Here is a 15,225-nt window from a genome sequence, read left to right as displayed (position 1 = left end):
ATGCAGGCTAATGACATCACACCCATGCAGGCTAATGACATCACACCCATGCAGGCTAGAGGTCCAAACAAGCCACAGATTGTTCTCTGCATCAAGCGCACTGAGAGCCAATGAAGAGTGAAGAGCACAGTTGAACAGGACTGTGATGAGGTTCATGGAGGTCAACAGGTTAACTGAAGTTCCTTCTTTTCTACACCGCAGACGAGTTAAGCTGCGGTGACGTCATCGTAACCGAGTCATTACGTCTATACGGAAGATCGTTATCGTCAGACGAACTGAACCCGGACCTGACGGGACCTGACGGGACCTAACGGCGGGTATAACAGCACACTTCACACACAGTCTGGTGGCGTCATGGAGACTTTGTCTTACACAGTCCGGGGATGTCCAGCATGTTAGAAATGCCCCTGTCGCACATCTCCACCTCCGGGAGGTTCTTGTCACGACTCTCCTCCACTATCTTCTTCAAAGACTTGGACATGTTCTCTGCAGACGTCGATCCAAACAAAGAACAGGGACAGAGTTAGTCGGTGAAGTAAAGTGGTCATTCGTACGCTACATTGTAACATTTGGAGACACACGTTAGTCTACAGGAGAAACTCCAGGGCGCCATGTTGACACGATGGAAAACACTGGGGAGTCTTACCGTTTGGAAGAGAGGAATGACAAATATATATAAATATATATATATATATATATATTAGCTCTTTAATTCCCGATAGAGACTTCGAGCACCCACCCTTACCGGAAGTTTATGTGAGCGTCTGCATTCCATAATAGGAGACTTCCGGTCGCTCGGCCGTTCAGCCACACCTCTGTGTCAAAGTAAGAGCTTCACTCTCCACATTCTTCAGACTTCTCCATGATGGGTGGCCGGGTGGAGCATTCTTTTCCGCTATTTTTTTCCGAACCAGACTTCAGATCAGCATCTGTCCTCAGGCTGTGAGACTCCCTAAACTCATCCTCCATCCTCTCTATATATATATATATATATATATATATATATATATATATATATATATATATATATATATATATATATATATATATATATATATATATATATATATATATATATGTGTGTATATGTTTGTGTTGTTGTTTCTTTATTTGTTCAATCTAAATGTCGTTGTGGACGTTGTCGTACAGTGACAAATAAAAAGCGTGTAACCTTGTAACGCACCAGATGGTGGCGGTAATGCGCCATTTTATTGTTTGACAACCTCCGTAATACAAGAAGAAGAAGAAGAAGAAGAAGAAGAAGAAGAAGAAGAAGAAGAAGAAGAAGAAGAAGAAGAAGAAGAAGAAGAAGAAGAAGAAGAAGAAGAAGAAGAAGAAGAAGAAGAAGAAGAAGAAGAAGAAGAAGAAGAAGAAGCGTCAGCAGCGTGGCGCCATGGAGAGTCTGCGGGTGCTGGAGCTCTACAGCGGGATAGGAGGCATGCATTACGCTCTAAAGGGTGAGCCTGTCGAATTTAGTTCAGTAATAGTATAGAGAAAAACGCTGTTTTATTTAAGCGAGCTACCGTGAACACAGCCGGTAAGACGGTCCTCACGAGACTACCGAGGACTGGCCACAATATATCAGAGCCACACTGGGCTTCAACCGGACTCTCTGTGGACTCCGGGGGAACATCCCACGTCTCTTCATCGCATCCCTGTTTCCTTCACTTCCGTCTTTTCCATGCTAGGAGAGAGGAAACGAGGCAATATGTTTTTTAGAGATATGAAACGTCCGTTCCTCTGTATCGTCACGTGAAGCGACGTCTGTTTCTGATGACGGCGGCCGATCAGCTGGAGAGACTTTTGATAGTTTGTGTTTGTACACATGATGATTGTACTTAATAACAGTAACTAATAGTACTAATAACTAATAAAGAGACACAGTAATCATCACTGTAGAGGTGTTTTCTCTCTGTAGTCTGTTACCTCTTTAACAAACCGTTCTGTTTATAAGCACAGGTTTAATCTGTGATCTGTCTCCACTCTGGTGTGAAACTCTAGTGATGTTTACAAAAGTCAGATCAGTCCTGTCACATGACTGATGAACAGTGAGGGGGCGTGTCTGCCGTGAAAACACTTCCTTGAACACATATTAGTGTTTCTCCGGCTCAGTCCATAGACTTTATATTGGGATGATGTCACACAAATAAAAATCACTTTTTTCCATGATGGTGGTCTATGGTCAAAATGTGTTAATATGCTATTATCAGCCACTGTCAGTAAAGCTGTGGGGAGTGACTAATGAGGACAATTGCATGCACACGGGTTTGCTGCCGAGCGGACGATTCAGATGTGTAGTGAACCAGTAGCTACAATATTTTAAATATATTTATATACATATTTTATCTGTTTTATCTTCCTGCAGAGAGTGGCATACCTGCTCAGGTAGTGGCTGCCATCGACATCAACACAACGGCCAATCAAATCTACAGGCACAATTTCCCTGACACCAGCCTCTGGAACAAGACCATTGAGGTGGGTGACAGGGGATCGAGGATGACCATTTAACTACACACACACACACACACAGAGGGCTTCACAGGCAATCCTGACAATCCATAACTGTTATTAATCACTTCAACAGTTTTCTGTCTTGTTTTTTTTATCTTCCTTTTATTTTTTTAGGGCATAACGCTGGACGACTTCAATAAATTACCGTTTGACATGATTTTGATGAGCCCTCCTTGTCAACCTTTTACCAGGTAGGTGTTTTAAATATCGAATCGCACACAATGTAAATTCATTTAGTAGGGCCGTACCTAACTTTTTTTTTTGATAAATCGATTCATTAAACGACTCATTTAAAGATTATTCTAAAGATACGTTTTTGTTTTTTTTAAATGATTGATTCATGTCACGAATAATTTACCCCAAAAGAACTTAAAACACTTTTCTGATTAATATTTCATTGTTATATTCAATCATGGTCTCTACAAATCAAACTACTGTAACAAGATGCCTGATCAGAAAAAGACTGGAGCTGTAATTCATTCATTCATTCATTCATTCATTCATTTAAACACTGTCTGGAGCAGCCCTTTCCTGTAACAGAGAAGCAGTATTTAGAATTAAGTTGACTTATAACTTGAAATGGTTATGATATGGATTTATTTCTTCACCATGCAATTAAGATAAACACATCCTTATTTTCATCAGTGTGGCACAAGGCAAACATTAGAAATGATTTACAGTCCGTAGCGACAACCGCAGACTGTAAAGCTAGACTGTAACAACAGTTAAAACCATTCAGAGAGAACACTAAGACATAATAATAATAATAATAATAATAATAATATGAGATGGTCGAATAACAACGTTAGATGACGCATGATGTAACATTTCATTGCCATGACGGCAGTGCTGAAGAAATTACTGTTAACATGCGGGTGTTGAAACATTTAGAAAATGAACTGGGTTGAGCTCGAGCAGCTAAAGTACGACCGGAGGTGAGGCAATAGGTTTACCTTGACACGCCAGCACATTTGGCTCGATTCATCAATATGGCAATATATGATAGTGACTTAATTCAAATCACTGTATTTAATGTCTTTCATTTCAAATTGTTTTGCCAATGAAATCTTTTTTTCCCCATGTGCAGGATAGGACTTCAGGGTGACATTGCTGACCCCAGAACCAAGAGCTTCCTCTACATCCTACATCTTCTGCCAAGGTGTTTGATCTCCGCATTCAGCTTTTTGTTGCCCTTAGAGTAACTACAGATCAAACAGATCTATGGTTTTCGGTCATTTACATTTTTGAATTCATCTTTTAATAGATAGACATGGTATATCAAGTGTGATATAACCGCCACATTTTTGTGAGAAAGTACCCCACTAAAGCCATATGGGCAAATGTACGAATTCATTCAAAATGTACTAATAATGATAAGTTATTTCAACAGTTGGGAACAAACTATTAAACCCTGAAACAAAAAAGAGCCTCTGGATGGCAGACCTGCCAAAATGCTACCAGATCCTTAGTAGTAAAGTACCCTTCTGCCATCTAGTGGCCCCTCTGTTAACAATAGCAAGAAATCCCTGTAGATCAGTGATCATCAACTGGCGGCCCGCGGGCCGAATGCGGCCCACCAAGCCGTTCGATCCGGCCCGCGACTGGATTCCAAAATTGTGAGGATCAAAGACAAAATATGTAGGCCTATTCCACACTATTAAAGCAACTAAAAACAGCAACAACCGAGTCTCTTATCAGTAATCACCACCATTTATGACTCTATTTAGGCTACACTCCGAAATGAGGACAGACTCGTTACACTGTTTAGTATTTATTGTTTCACACAGTTTTTTTTAAAACATAACTTTTCCTCATGCCCTTACTTAACATTTGGTTTTTATTTCAAAGTCTCAACAACATGCTTGGAACTAGCAGACTCCTCAGGACTAACAAAGGAGGAAAAACGATCTGGCACAACTTAAAATAGCATGTTAAATAAATAGCCTGGAAGCAGAACAAAACAGGTCACAAATAATGTTCGCACATCAAATAAAACGTTAAGTGGGCTATAGCGAAATCAAATCACAAGGCTGAAATGGAATACTACTCACACTACTTAATCAATGGCTGAAATTACATTTCCCTTCTGACACCAACTTTTTCACATCAGGCTTGGCCACTGTCAGACTTATGCGCAAACAGTCCTCCAAAGACTGGGCTGACAGTCGGTTCCTCTCGTGCGTTTTAATCGAGTTCATCTTGGAGAACGCAGCCTCACAGGTGTAGGTTGAACCGAACATGGTGAGCACATGCATAGCCAGCGTCTTCAATGTGCCATAGACCTCGGGACAAGATACCCAAAGCACCCAAGCAGCCTGCAGGGATGCACACGTTACTCTCTCTTGATCAGTTAAAGTTCGAGTAATAATGCCACTTGCACGGGAGTAGGCAGATTTCAATGTGGCGATTTTTCTCTGACGCGCCTCTGACTGCTCAAGATATGAAATCTTGAAATTTGAATGTTTAGTGTCGTGGTGACGGCGCAGATTGTATTCTTTTGCAACAGCAACAGTTTCGTTGCAAATTAGGCATACTGGTGAGGCATTTCGGAAGGTTGGCATGATAAATGCGTACTTCTCAGTCCAGTCATCATTGAAGGACCTGTTTTCAATATCAACTTTGCGTTTCATAGCCTTTGAGAGCGCCATTTTACCTCTGTTAAGAGACCCTTTCCTGTCACTTCCTCGGTGTTTCTTTTTCAAGTGCTCTATAAGTAAAGTTGACTTAATTGAGTTGAGGCAAAATATCTATCACCCCTGGTGGTTGTCTGTGGTATAGGTGATAGGAGCCTGACTCATAAAGGCCTTCAGTTTTGTAATGAAATGGAAAAAGTATAAACAATAAACATCAGTTATAATGTTATACCAAAGTCTGATTTTTATTTAATTTTTATTTAAGGGTCCGGCCCCCAAGGAGACTGTCTGGTAAAATTCTGGCCCTCTGACAAATATAGTTGATGACCCCTGCTGTAGATGATGCCGGTATAGTTGACAAAAGCATAATGATCGAATCCATCTAGAATTTGATAGAATGATGTATTATGGACACTTAAGAACAGCATTTCTAAGTGGAGACAATCCAGCCTCCTTTGTGGCATTGAAGATGTTCCCTGTATTATCTGTTGTCACGGGGATGGATACAATCTGTACACATGTGACATCCTCTTGTCCCGGAACCCTCACTTGTGTGAGCATCATAGATGTTTAGAGTTTGAAGGACTGTATTTTATATTTTCCCCGATCTTCATTAATGTAGAGCTTTGATGGTCATTTAGCTCTATGTTACTCTGGAAGTCCAAGCATCTGTCATCAATGCAATTCTTTCTGCATCGCTCAGGCCTTCAGGTGTGCCCTCTCATTCCCATACAGCTTGGGCAATATGCTTGTGGTCAAATGCAACCTACTTAGTACTTGGTAACATGGTTCTAGTGCGCTGATCAAATGCTTAATTCGAGCATCGTCCGTCACCAAAATATGGTGCCAGCCCGTGTATTTCAAGCACGTGATTGTGGCACAGTGGAGGGCAGGGTCGTCCTTCAGTCAGAGGAAGGTTCGATCCCCGGCGTCCCTAGTCCATGTCGATGTGTCCTTGGGCAAGACTCTTAACCCCAAATCCCATATCCGGCCAAATGTTGCCACACTGGTGACTTCAGGGAAACGAGGATTTTCCAGTTCTGTTGTTTCTCCTGAAAGTGAAAGACAATGCCCAACCCTGTAGCCTGTTCACCCTGTAGCCTGTTCACCCTGTAGCCCGTTCACCCTGAAGCCCGTTCAGCCTGTAGCCCGTTCACCCTGAAGCCCGTTCAGCCTGTAGCCCGTTCACCCTGAAGCCCGTTCAGCCTGTAGCCCATTCACCCTGTAGCCCGTTCACCCTGTAGCCCGTTCACCCTGAAGCCCGTTCACCCTGTAGCCCGTTCACCCTGTAGCCCGTTCACCCTGTAGCCCGTTCACCCTGTAGCCGTCTGGCAAGTGATACAGAAGTATCTGCTGTGGCACCATAAAGCAACTTCTTTCTATAAGGCTATAAGACACAACATCTTTTGTACTGCGTTTTTTGTTTAGTTTTCTCTTTGTATAGCATAAAGGCACTAAAATTCACATTTCGACTGACAGTAAACAGACCTTGTAATGTAATGTTAATAATTGTTAACAATAATGTCAATATGTGTTAGAATGGACTCTCTCCTTCTGACAGAGCCAAAGGACCACTTTGGACCTGCAGCCATAATCCTCCCCAGCTTTCTTTTGTTTGTCATACCACTACTGGGTTCCGCACACGGCTGTGTACGAGGCCTCGGGTCCGTTCTCTTCGATGTGGGCCTGGGGTGGACGTCTTCTCTGCATAGTTTCTGTCAATAAGCCCTCTCATCCTGTCCTCTCTTGCATATGACCGTGTGGCCAGGCTGAGCAGGCTGCCCCGTTTCATCCTGCTGGAGAACGTGAAAGGCTTCGAGAGCTCTACTGCCAGGTAACATCAATAGGTCCCCATGTACAGTAGGCAGCAACATGTACAGTAGGCAGCAACATGTACAGCAGGGCAGCAACATGTACAGTAGGCAGCAACATGTACAGTAGGCAGCAACATGTACAGTAGAGCTGCAACATGTACAGTAGGCAGCAACATGTACAGTAGGCAGCAACATGTACAGTAGGGCTGCAACATGTACAGTAGGCAGCAACATGTACAGCAGGGCAGCAACATGTACAGTAGGGCAGCAACATGTACAGTAGGCAGCAACATGTACAGTAGGCAGCAACATGTACAGCAGGGCAGCAACATGTACAGTAGGGCAGCAACATGTACAGCAGGCAGCAACATGTACAGTAGGGCAGCAACATGTACAGTAGAGCAGCAACATGTACAGTAGGCAGCAACATGTACAGCAGGCAGCAACATGTACAGCAGGCAGCAACATGTACAGTAGGCAGCAACATGTACAGTAGGGCTGCAACATGTACAGTAGAGCTGCAACATGTACAGTAGGCAGCAACATGTACAGTAGGGCAGCAACATGTACAGTAGGCAGCAACATGTACAGTAGGGCAGCAACATGTACAGTAGGGCAGCAACATGTACAGTAGGCAGCAACATGTACAGTAGGGCAGCAACATGTACAGTAGGCAGCAACATGTACAGTAGGGCAGCAACATGTACAGTAGGGCAGCAACATGTACAGTAGGCAGCAATATGTACAGTAGGGCAGCAACATGTACAGTAGGCAGCAACATGTACAGCAGGCAGCAACATGTACAGTAGAGCAGCAACATGTACAGTAGGCAGCAACATGTACAGTAGGGCAGCAACATGTACAGTAGGCAGCAACATGTACAGTAGGCAGCAACATGTACAGTAGAGCAGCAACATGTACAGTAGGCAGCAACATCTACAGTAGGGCAGCAACATCTACAGTAGGCAGCAACATGTACAGTAGGGCAGCAACATGTACAGTAGGCAGCAACATGTACAGTAGGCAGCAACATGTACAGTAGGGCAGCAACATCTACAGTAGGCAGCAACATGTACAGTAGGGCAGCAACATGTACAGTAGGCAGCAACATGTACAGTAGAGCAGCAACATGTACAGTAGGCAGCAACATGTACAGTAGGCAGCAACATGTACAGTAGGCAGCAACATGTACAGCAGGGCAGCAACATGTACAGTAGGGCAGCAACATGTACAGTAGGCAGCAACATGTACAGTGGGCAGCAACATGTACAGTAGGGCAGCAACATGTACAGTGGGCAGCAACATGTACAGTAGAGCAGCAACATGTACAGTAGGGCAGCAACATGTACAGTGGGCAGCAACATGTACAGTAGAGCAGCAACATGTACAGTAGAGCAGCAACATGTACAGTAGGGCAGCAACATGTACAGTAGGCAGCAACATCTACAGTAGGGCAGCAACATGTACAGTAGGCAGCAACATGTACAGTAGGGCAGCAACATGTACAGTAGGCAGCAACATGTACAGTAGTGCAGCAACATGTACAGTAGGCAGCAACATGTACAGTAGGCAGCAACATGTACAGTAGGCAGCAACATGTACAGCAGGGCAGTAGGGCCGCAGTATTGAAATTTACAAATTATTACAATATTGTCTGTCCTGTAGTATAAAGTCTTTGCTCCCACTGACACTTGAGTTTTGCTATTTCACATTTTCTACTCTGTCCGTCGTCTGAAAACCCAGTGAGTTGTGAAATGAGCATCCATAGACATGCACTGATCTATTTTGAGAGTTCAGCAAGGCGGTCATCAGCTGTTGGCCAGAAGTTGCCAGCGTCTCGGGCCCGTTTGACTGGAGCAATGATTGTAGTGTATGACAATGTAGAATAGCCAATTTGCACAGAGGACACTGATGAAACGGGTCGTGGGGGGGGGGGGTTCATACGACTATAATGCGACTGTAATGTCCTTGGATTCTAATTATCCATCCTTTCTGTAATTATTGTGTTATCAAAAAGACTGAATGGCCGTCTGCTGCTGATGTGTTCTAAATGAGAATGTTTTCATGAAGATGTCTCTTGTGGGACCTTTTCATCTATCAGGTACTCACTCTCAAAACTGACTGGTGCTAATCTACTTATTATTTTGATTATAATGAGCAATTTCATAATATTACTCGCCTTGTAATCAGACTGAAAAGTGTATCTGAGATTATCAGTGTTCTCATGTAATTAATCACTGGATGTTGTTGCATATTTAAACTCTATAGGTCTTCTATTTCTTAACTATGATTTGGAATCATTCCAATGTCACTCTTGTGTTGTGCGGGTAATCCGTTCTCACGTTATACTTCTGCTCTTCTATTCTAGGGATCGCTTGGTGAAGACGCTCCAGGAATGCGGATACACCTTCCAGGAGATCATGGTCTCACCCACAAGTGTAAGAAAGGCACACCGTGTGACTCATTTCAATGAAATACGTCCACCCTATCAGTTGCATTGACCTCACCGTTCTATTCATAAACCCAGGTTGGGATCCCAAATTCAAGACTGCGTTATTTCCTGACTGCCAAGCTGTCAACAGAAAAGGAAAGCAGCCAGAGTTCAAAGGTGAGGCTTGCTGACCCAAAATCCTGGCATCATGTAATGTGTCAGAAAAAAAACATTTTGGTGCGAGTGACACTTGGTCTGTGTTCCATTTCTTCAGTCTTGTCCTAATACCCAGCCCCTAGGATCTCCCCATGGTGGCCTGTGCTTTATGGGGGCTAACCTGCTGGATATTACAGTGAAATGGCTTTCAATTAATACCAATTATTGCTAATTATGTACAAAACAACGTGCCATATGTCGTTTCTGTAGTAGATCTAGTTTACTGGGGAAGAATCAGTGGAGGCTGCGTGAAGCATAGTGCTCCAGAGTCAGGTTGTTATTAACACGATTACAAAAACGTATTTAAAGTACACCAGTGACTGAACAGGGACGCATGGAAGTCTTAAGGAGTCGCTCCATCGTCCACCATTGCTGTAAAAAGAAATGATTGAAGAAAAACCCAGCCCAGTAGTGTGAATGTAGTTGTTGTTTTTTTGTTGTAATTTGAGTAAACTGAGCTTTCATGAAGCCAGGTTTGTCGGGTATTTGAGGATGTTAGGACCTCACCATACTAGGCGTGTTTATAGAAGGCCTTTGATAAAGTATGCGATCTTAGGTTTTAGATGCCTTCCCACACCCCGCTGAGAGCGGCTCTCCTGAGCGGCGCACGGTCTCCAGTCCTCTCTGCCCGGCTACCTGCCAGCCAGAAGAGGACATGCGGCGGGGTCGCGTCCTCTACAAGCAAGAGACCGAAACGGATGCCGAGAGGAAGATGAGTCAGAACGGAGATCTGTCCGTCAGGCAGATCCACGACTTCCTGGAACCGCTGATGGAAGTGAACACGGAACACTATCTTCTTCCTCCCAAGACGCTGCTGCGATACGCTCTGCTCCTGGACATTGTCCAGCCCACCTGCAGGAGGTCTGTGTGCTTCACTAAAGGGTGGGTACTCTTCCTCTAACTGTCACTAGCTTCGCAGGAATGAAATCATCCGTGCAACTTGGTAGGGGATGCGGCAATTTTCTTTTCCATGAATTGTAAACATGACTTATTTTCATCCGATCTGACTGTAGCAGAAAGTTGCTGCTCACATTTTGATATTCAGATTTGTCTTTTCTTGATGCAGTGTATCAGTAGGGATATTAATAATCAAACATGGAATCATGCTATCAGTTTAATTAACAGCTAAAAGAAATATTAGAAGTAAAAAAAAAAAAACAAGCTGTGCAAAACTCTTAGCTAGGGTTGGTAGTCTTCTTCAAAAACAACTTTGTTATATTTGTTAACATTTTCATTACGTCCCGACGGCAATCAATGAATCAATGCTCTGGTAAAAAAAATAAAAAATAAAATACAGTATCTGTGCCTGTCGACTGTAATGAGCTCGTCCGATCGGATGTGGGTCCTGGGTCGGCTCACCTGTCACCTGAGCGGCCCCAGAGTGTAACGGGGTATTTGGTAACCCTGGTCGGTAGGGTCATTCCTGTTCTTTCTGTCCGTGGTTGGTTGAACACTGTTAAAACGATCACTTAGTAACTAAGCGTTCATTCGATGCGTTTTATCCATATAGCTACGGCCGCTACGTGGAGGGAACCGGCTCAGTGCTGCAGTGCTGCATGGAAACAGAGGTAGGTTCTGATTTCAGTCCAGGCGTCAACAAGACACAGCAGCCGAGGACTACGAGCGTCTACAGTGAAGACGCATGACCCTTTAAACCCACTGTAGTCAGCAGCACATTTATAATGGAGTTTGAAGTGTTTTACAGAATGCGCTGCATGTTCAACAGACCAACAAAAAAAAAAGTGTTTTTTAAGTCAATTGGCACTAAATACAGGTATCTGGTACATGGTGGATGGACACACGCTGGACTGCAGCAGCTGCCTGATTTGGTCTAATCAATGAAATTACAATATTTAATTTCCTAATCATTTGAATTGAGTGTTTTTATGAAGGAAAAAAACCCGAAATAAAGTAAAAGTATTTCACTGCTATTTGTTGAACCGCTGGGCTGAAGCACTGCCACAGATGTGGATACAGGCCCTAAAATGAGAGGTACTTCCATTTATGCGTCACAAAGATTCCTTTTTTTTTTTTTTTTTTTTTGGTCTTCCTCTCATGCTGATCAGCAGCTCATTTCTGTGCAATAACATTCAAGAGGTGCTTCTGCATTCACCATTTATAGATTCATAGTTGGATATGTGCGTGTTGCGGGTGGGATGTGGTGGAGGTTTGGGGATTTCTAAAAGGAACTTGCGCATTGGCAGTCGTACCAGAGCGTTGAAATAAGTGGATGTTTTCAGCTGTGAGACCTTATACAAACGGGTGTGTACCTTTTCCACATGTGGACTCTAAAGAAACGTATCAAAGATGATTCTTTTTCTCTTTTAAAAAAAAAAAAAAAAAAAGTGTGAAATCCGTTTTTTCACTTTGTCATTTTTTATTATTTTTTTCGGGTTACAAGTTGAGCCAGCGAGAGCTACACTTCTGTCAGTCTCTTCATAATAAAAGCCGATTCACAATGAAAATATTACTGGACCACTGGATCTGAGTTGATGAACGTAAACCCTATCTTCAGACGCAGTACACAGGATCCTTTGACCTCTGATGGATGGATAGATGGATAGATGGATAGATAGATCTGAAGCATAATTTGACATCATTTTAGTGTTATTTTAGATCAACCTACAGATTTACACAGTCCCACAATGTTGTATTTGCACCAAATCTTCTGTTATAACCCTGGTGAACATGGGCATGCTTTGGTTAATTGTATTCATCCAACAAGAATCGAGTGTCAGGATAATAACCCTTCTGTGTTCGTGTGTCAAAGGCTTTTGCTTTGTGCGCTCTGCAGATGGAGAATGTGTTTCGAGGTCTGGACCAGTTGTCTGAAGATGAGAAACTCCAGCAGCTGATGAAACTCAAGTTGCGTTATTTTACTCCCAGAGAAGTTGCCAACCTCCTGGGCTTCCCTCAAAGCTTCTGTAAGTCTGTTCATCAGCCCATCATTGACGCTACACAATGTAAACGCCCTTTTTCGGTTAATGTTTGTAAAAACGGCATTCAGATTGCACCCCTCCTCTACGGCTCGACGTTAGCGGATCGCGACACGGAGCTTTACGGGCAAATCGAAGGGTGGAGGAATCTGTTTCTGCTCCAACAGTGGCTGGTGTAACGATGTGACAGTGGTTCTGCAGCTCTGTTCTCCTGATCTGGAATCTTTCATCATCGACTGTAAACCCTTTTACTCCCCCCCTGAGTTCACTTCATTCATCCTGGTCGGTGTTTACATCCCACCACAGGCCAACATGCAGGAGGCACAGCGCCACCAGATACGGACCAACCCGGACTCTTCAGTTATTGTCCTTGGTGACTTTAACAAAGGAAACCTCAGCCATGAACTCCCTGAATACAGTTTATGAAATGCTCAACCAGAGAAGAGAACATTCTAGATCACTGCTACACCACAATAAGCAGGGCCTATCACGCCGGCCCTCTGATTCCTGCATACAGGCAGAAATTGAAGCTTTGTAAGCCTGTTGTGAGGAAATCAAAGCAGTGGAGCAGTTCAGCACCTCCCTGGAGACATGCCACGTACCAGCCTGCTTCAAGGCCTCCACCATCATCCCCGTCCCCCAAAAAAACCAAAGGATCACAGGACTTAATGACGACAGGCCCGTCGCCCTGACCTCTGTGGTTATGAAGTCTTTTGAGCGCCTCGTCCTGTCCCACCTATAAACCCTCACCGACCCTCTCCTGTTCGTCCCGTCTCTGCTGTAGGACAAGTTCTTCAGACTTGCTGTCTGACAGGAAGCGGCGCGTGAAGCTGGGGCAACGCGTCTCAGCCTCCCGGACCATCAGCACCGGCTCATCAACGAAGCCTAGAACTCCCACTGACTCGGACATTTACACACCCTTGCACAACTCTACAACTGTGCTACACTTGACACTTATTTTTCACATTTGTTTTAAACATACTCTTAATATTTGTTTATCATATTTAATTGTACATTTTCATTACTGTTCACCCAAGCCAGGTAACATTAATATGGTTAATGAACTATATTCAAACATAGACTGCTATACAGTCTGTGTTTGCTATGACTGTATAGCAAACGCAGAGCATAGTAGAGTAGGCAGGAGTTTAAAGTTGGATGACTTTGGTATTTCGAATGAGATTTTAAAAGATGCCCCAATAACCTATCAAGTCTATTAGTCTGACGGTTGGACTTTTTTCATTATTATTCTAGCTGCAATGTGATATGAAACTGTTTTTTATATTATGGGATGGATTACATAGTCAATTTGTTTTCTTATTTTTGATGTTTTGCAGCTTTCCCGGAGCAGATCACCACCAAGCAGCAGTACAGAGTTCTAGGAAACAGCCTCAATGTTGTGGTGGTGGCCAGACTCCTGCAGCTGCTGGTCTCCTAGCAGGCGGAGCACTTTGAAGGACGAGAGCATCCGTTTCGTCAGAGAGGGCTGCAGGAAGGAATCCTGAAACCCAGAAATTAGTATGTGCTTTTGCGCTTCCAGTTCCCTTGTGTCGAAGTCGATGGATCTTTTGAACTCTAGAAAACCCCTACGACGTTTGAGAAAACGCCGCAGCAGCAAAAGAGAAAACGAGGCAAGGAGGCGGGACTCAAACAGGAAAAGGTGGGTTCGTATTGGATAATGATTCCTCGCGGCTGCTTGCATGCACCGTCAGTCAACAGAAGTACTTCCTCTTATTCTTCCTCTTACACTCGATGCTTTGTGGCTCATTGCTGCATTGCTTTGTTTTTATTGTATCTGGATAAGACACAATAAAACTTCATTCATCCTGAAGAAAAAAATGTCTGCACAGCAGTTACAATACGAAATGGGAAGACTGCTCCTCGGTGATTTCCCTCGGGATGAATAATCTTTGATTTTATCTGTGAGAGGCAGCAATGTGCCGCAAGGCATTCAGTCTGCTGGAAATCCAAAAGACGGAAGAAATTAAAAAAATAATCATTTTCCAATACCTGCCTTTTCTCTTTGCGTTTTCTGGAATGCCGTGTTTTGACCCTCAGGGCCACCGTCCAAGTGGCTAAATGAGACTACTTGGGTCTGTGGCGGTGACGTGATGTCATGTGACTGTGGCAAAAAGTGCCGTTCATATGTGAAGATTATCTTGCTAAAACAAGTAACATACATGTTTGTTTGCCACAAATCTCAAAACCAATGGAAGAACTTTTTGTGGAGGTAACCAGCGTGACGCTAACTTCCAGGTTGACCCACAAGAACACGCTTATATTACCAAGTACCCGTTGCCCAGAGGCTACTTTTTGTTAGGGATGTTAGTTGGTCAAATGATGGACTGTTTATTAACAGTGTACGGTTCTATACTTCACTTTAAACAGTATATGTCTCTATTGGTAGAACATGCATGTTTATTTTTTTATAAGGATAATTGTGGATTATTTTCCTAAGAATCAAAATAAAAACCTAAAAACAAACCTGTAAAGCACATCATTTATTGCGGGGGGGGGGGGGCGGGGTTTCATTATGAATTTTCCCATTTTTATTCGTATTCAGCGCTATCTTTCACTGTTAATCTCTCGAGGATTATTTAAAACAACTTTTTTTTTTATTCAGCTTCCGCTAAAATGCATAGATAGCAACCGCAGTGGAATACTAGGGTCTCACATTTAGAATT

At 43.3% G+C, this 15,225-nt stretch overlaps 2 protein-coding genes across 6 annotated transcripts in view; one reads left to right on the top strand and one right to left on the bottom strand.

The window, feature by feature from the left end:
- The window catches only part of rsu1 (Ras suppressor protein 1), a 34,989-nt gene extending 34,225 nt beyond the window's left edge, over nucleotides 1-764 (bottom strand). For 2 of the 3 annotated variants that reach the window (XM_068709614.1, XM_068709616.1), the window contains exons 1-2: nucleotides 647-736; nucleotides 373-486 (exon numbers count right to left, since the gene is read on the bottom strand). In XM_068709614.1, the coding sequence (XP_068565715.1) occupies nucleotides 373-481 (109 nt within the window). In that variant the 5' untranslated portion in view covers nucleotides 482-486; nucleotides 647-736. The other variant, XM_068709615.1, reaches the window with a different exon arrangement.
- A 4-nt stretch (nucleotides 765-768) lies between these two features.
- trdmt1 (tRNA aspartic acid methyltransferase 1) lies at nucleotides 769-15,025 on the top strand. 3 transcript variants are annotated; one of them, XM_068709612.1, is made up of 11 exons: nucleotides 769-942; nucleotides 2,366-2,475; nucleotides 2,626-2,702; nucleotides 3,599-3,670; nucleotides 6,913-6,978; nucleotides 9,327-9,396; nucleotides 9,486-9,566; nucleotides 10,162-10,487; nucleotides 11,116-11,173; nucleotides 12,400-12,529; nucleotides 13,879-15,025. In XM_068709612.1, exons 3-11 carry the CDS (start codon nucleotides 2,665-2,667, stop codon nucleotides 13,977-13,979), a joined length of 942 nt encoding a protein of 313 aa, XP_068565713.1. In that variant the 5' UTR covers nucleotides 769-942; nucleotides 2,366-2,475; nucleotides 2,626-2,664; the 3' UTR covers nucleotides 13,980-15,025. The 3 variants fall into 3 exon arrangements, 2 of the variants coding, with proteins under 2 accessions (XP_068565713.1, XP_068565714.1); XM_068709613.1 differs by lacking the exon at nucleotides 769-942 and adding an exon at nucleotides 1,262-1,457; XR_011102835.1 differs by lacking the exons at nucleotides 769-942; nucleotides 11,116-11,173 and adding an exon at nucleotides 1,289-1,457 and having other exon boundaries at nucleotides 13,879-13,969.
- The last annotated feature ends 200 nt before the right edge of the window (nucleotides 15,026-15,225 follow it).

The sequence above is a fragment of the Cebidichthys violaceus genome, unplaced genomic scaffold (assembly GCF_023349555.1).
Source record: "Cebidichthys violaceus isolate CVI_PGR_0920_01 unplaced genomic scaffold, fCebVio1.0.p SCAF_15, whole genome shotgun sequence".
Taxonomy (NCBI): Eukaryota; Metazoa; Chordata; class Actinopteri; order Perciformes; family Stichaeidae; genus Cebidichthys; species Cebidichthys violaceus.
The sequence above is the reverse complement of the archived record's forward strand: the minus strand, read 5'-3'. Positions and strand labels throughout refer to the sequence as shown.

Coding starts and splice junctions, on each gene's coding strand:
- trdmt1 (XM_068709613.1), top strand. CDS start 1,394: ATGGAGAGTCTGCGGGTGCTGGAGCTCTACAGCGGGATAGGAGGCATG. Junction 2,476..2,625: donor TCTGGAACAAGACCATTGAG/GTGGGTGACAGG, acceptor TTATTTTTTTAG/GGCATAACGCTGGACGACTT. Junction 6,979..9,326: donor TTCGAGAGCTCTACTGCCAG/GTAACATCAATA, acceptor CTTCTATTCTAG/GGATCGCTTGGTGAAGACGC.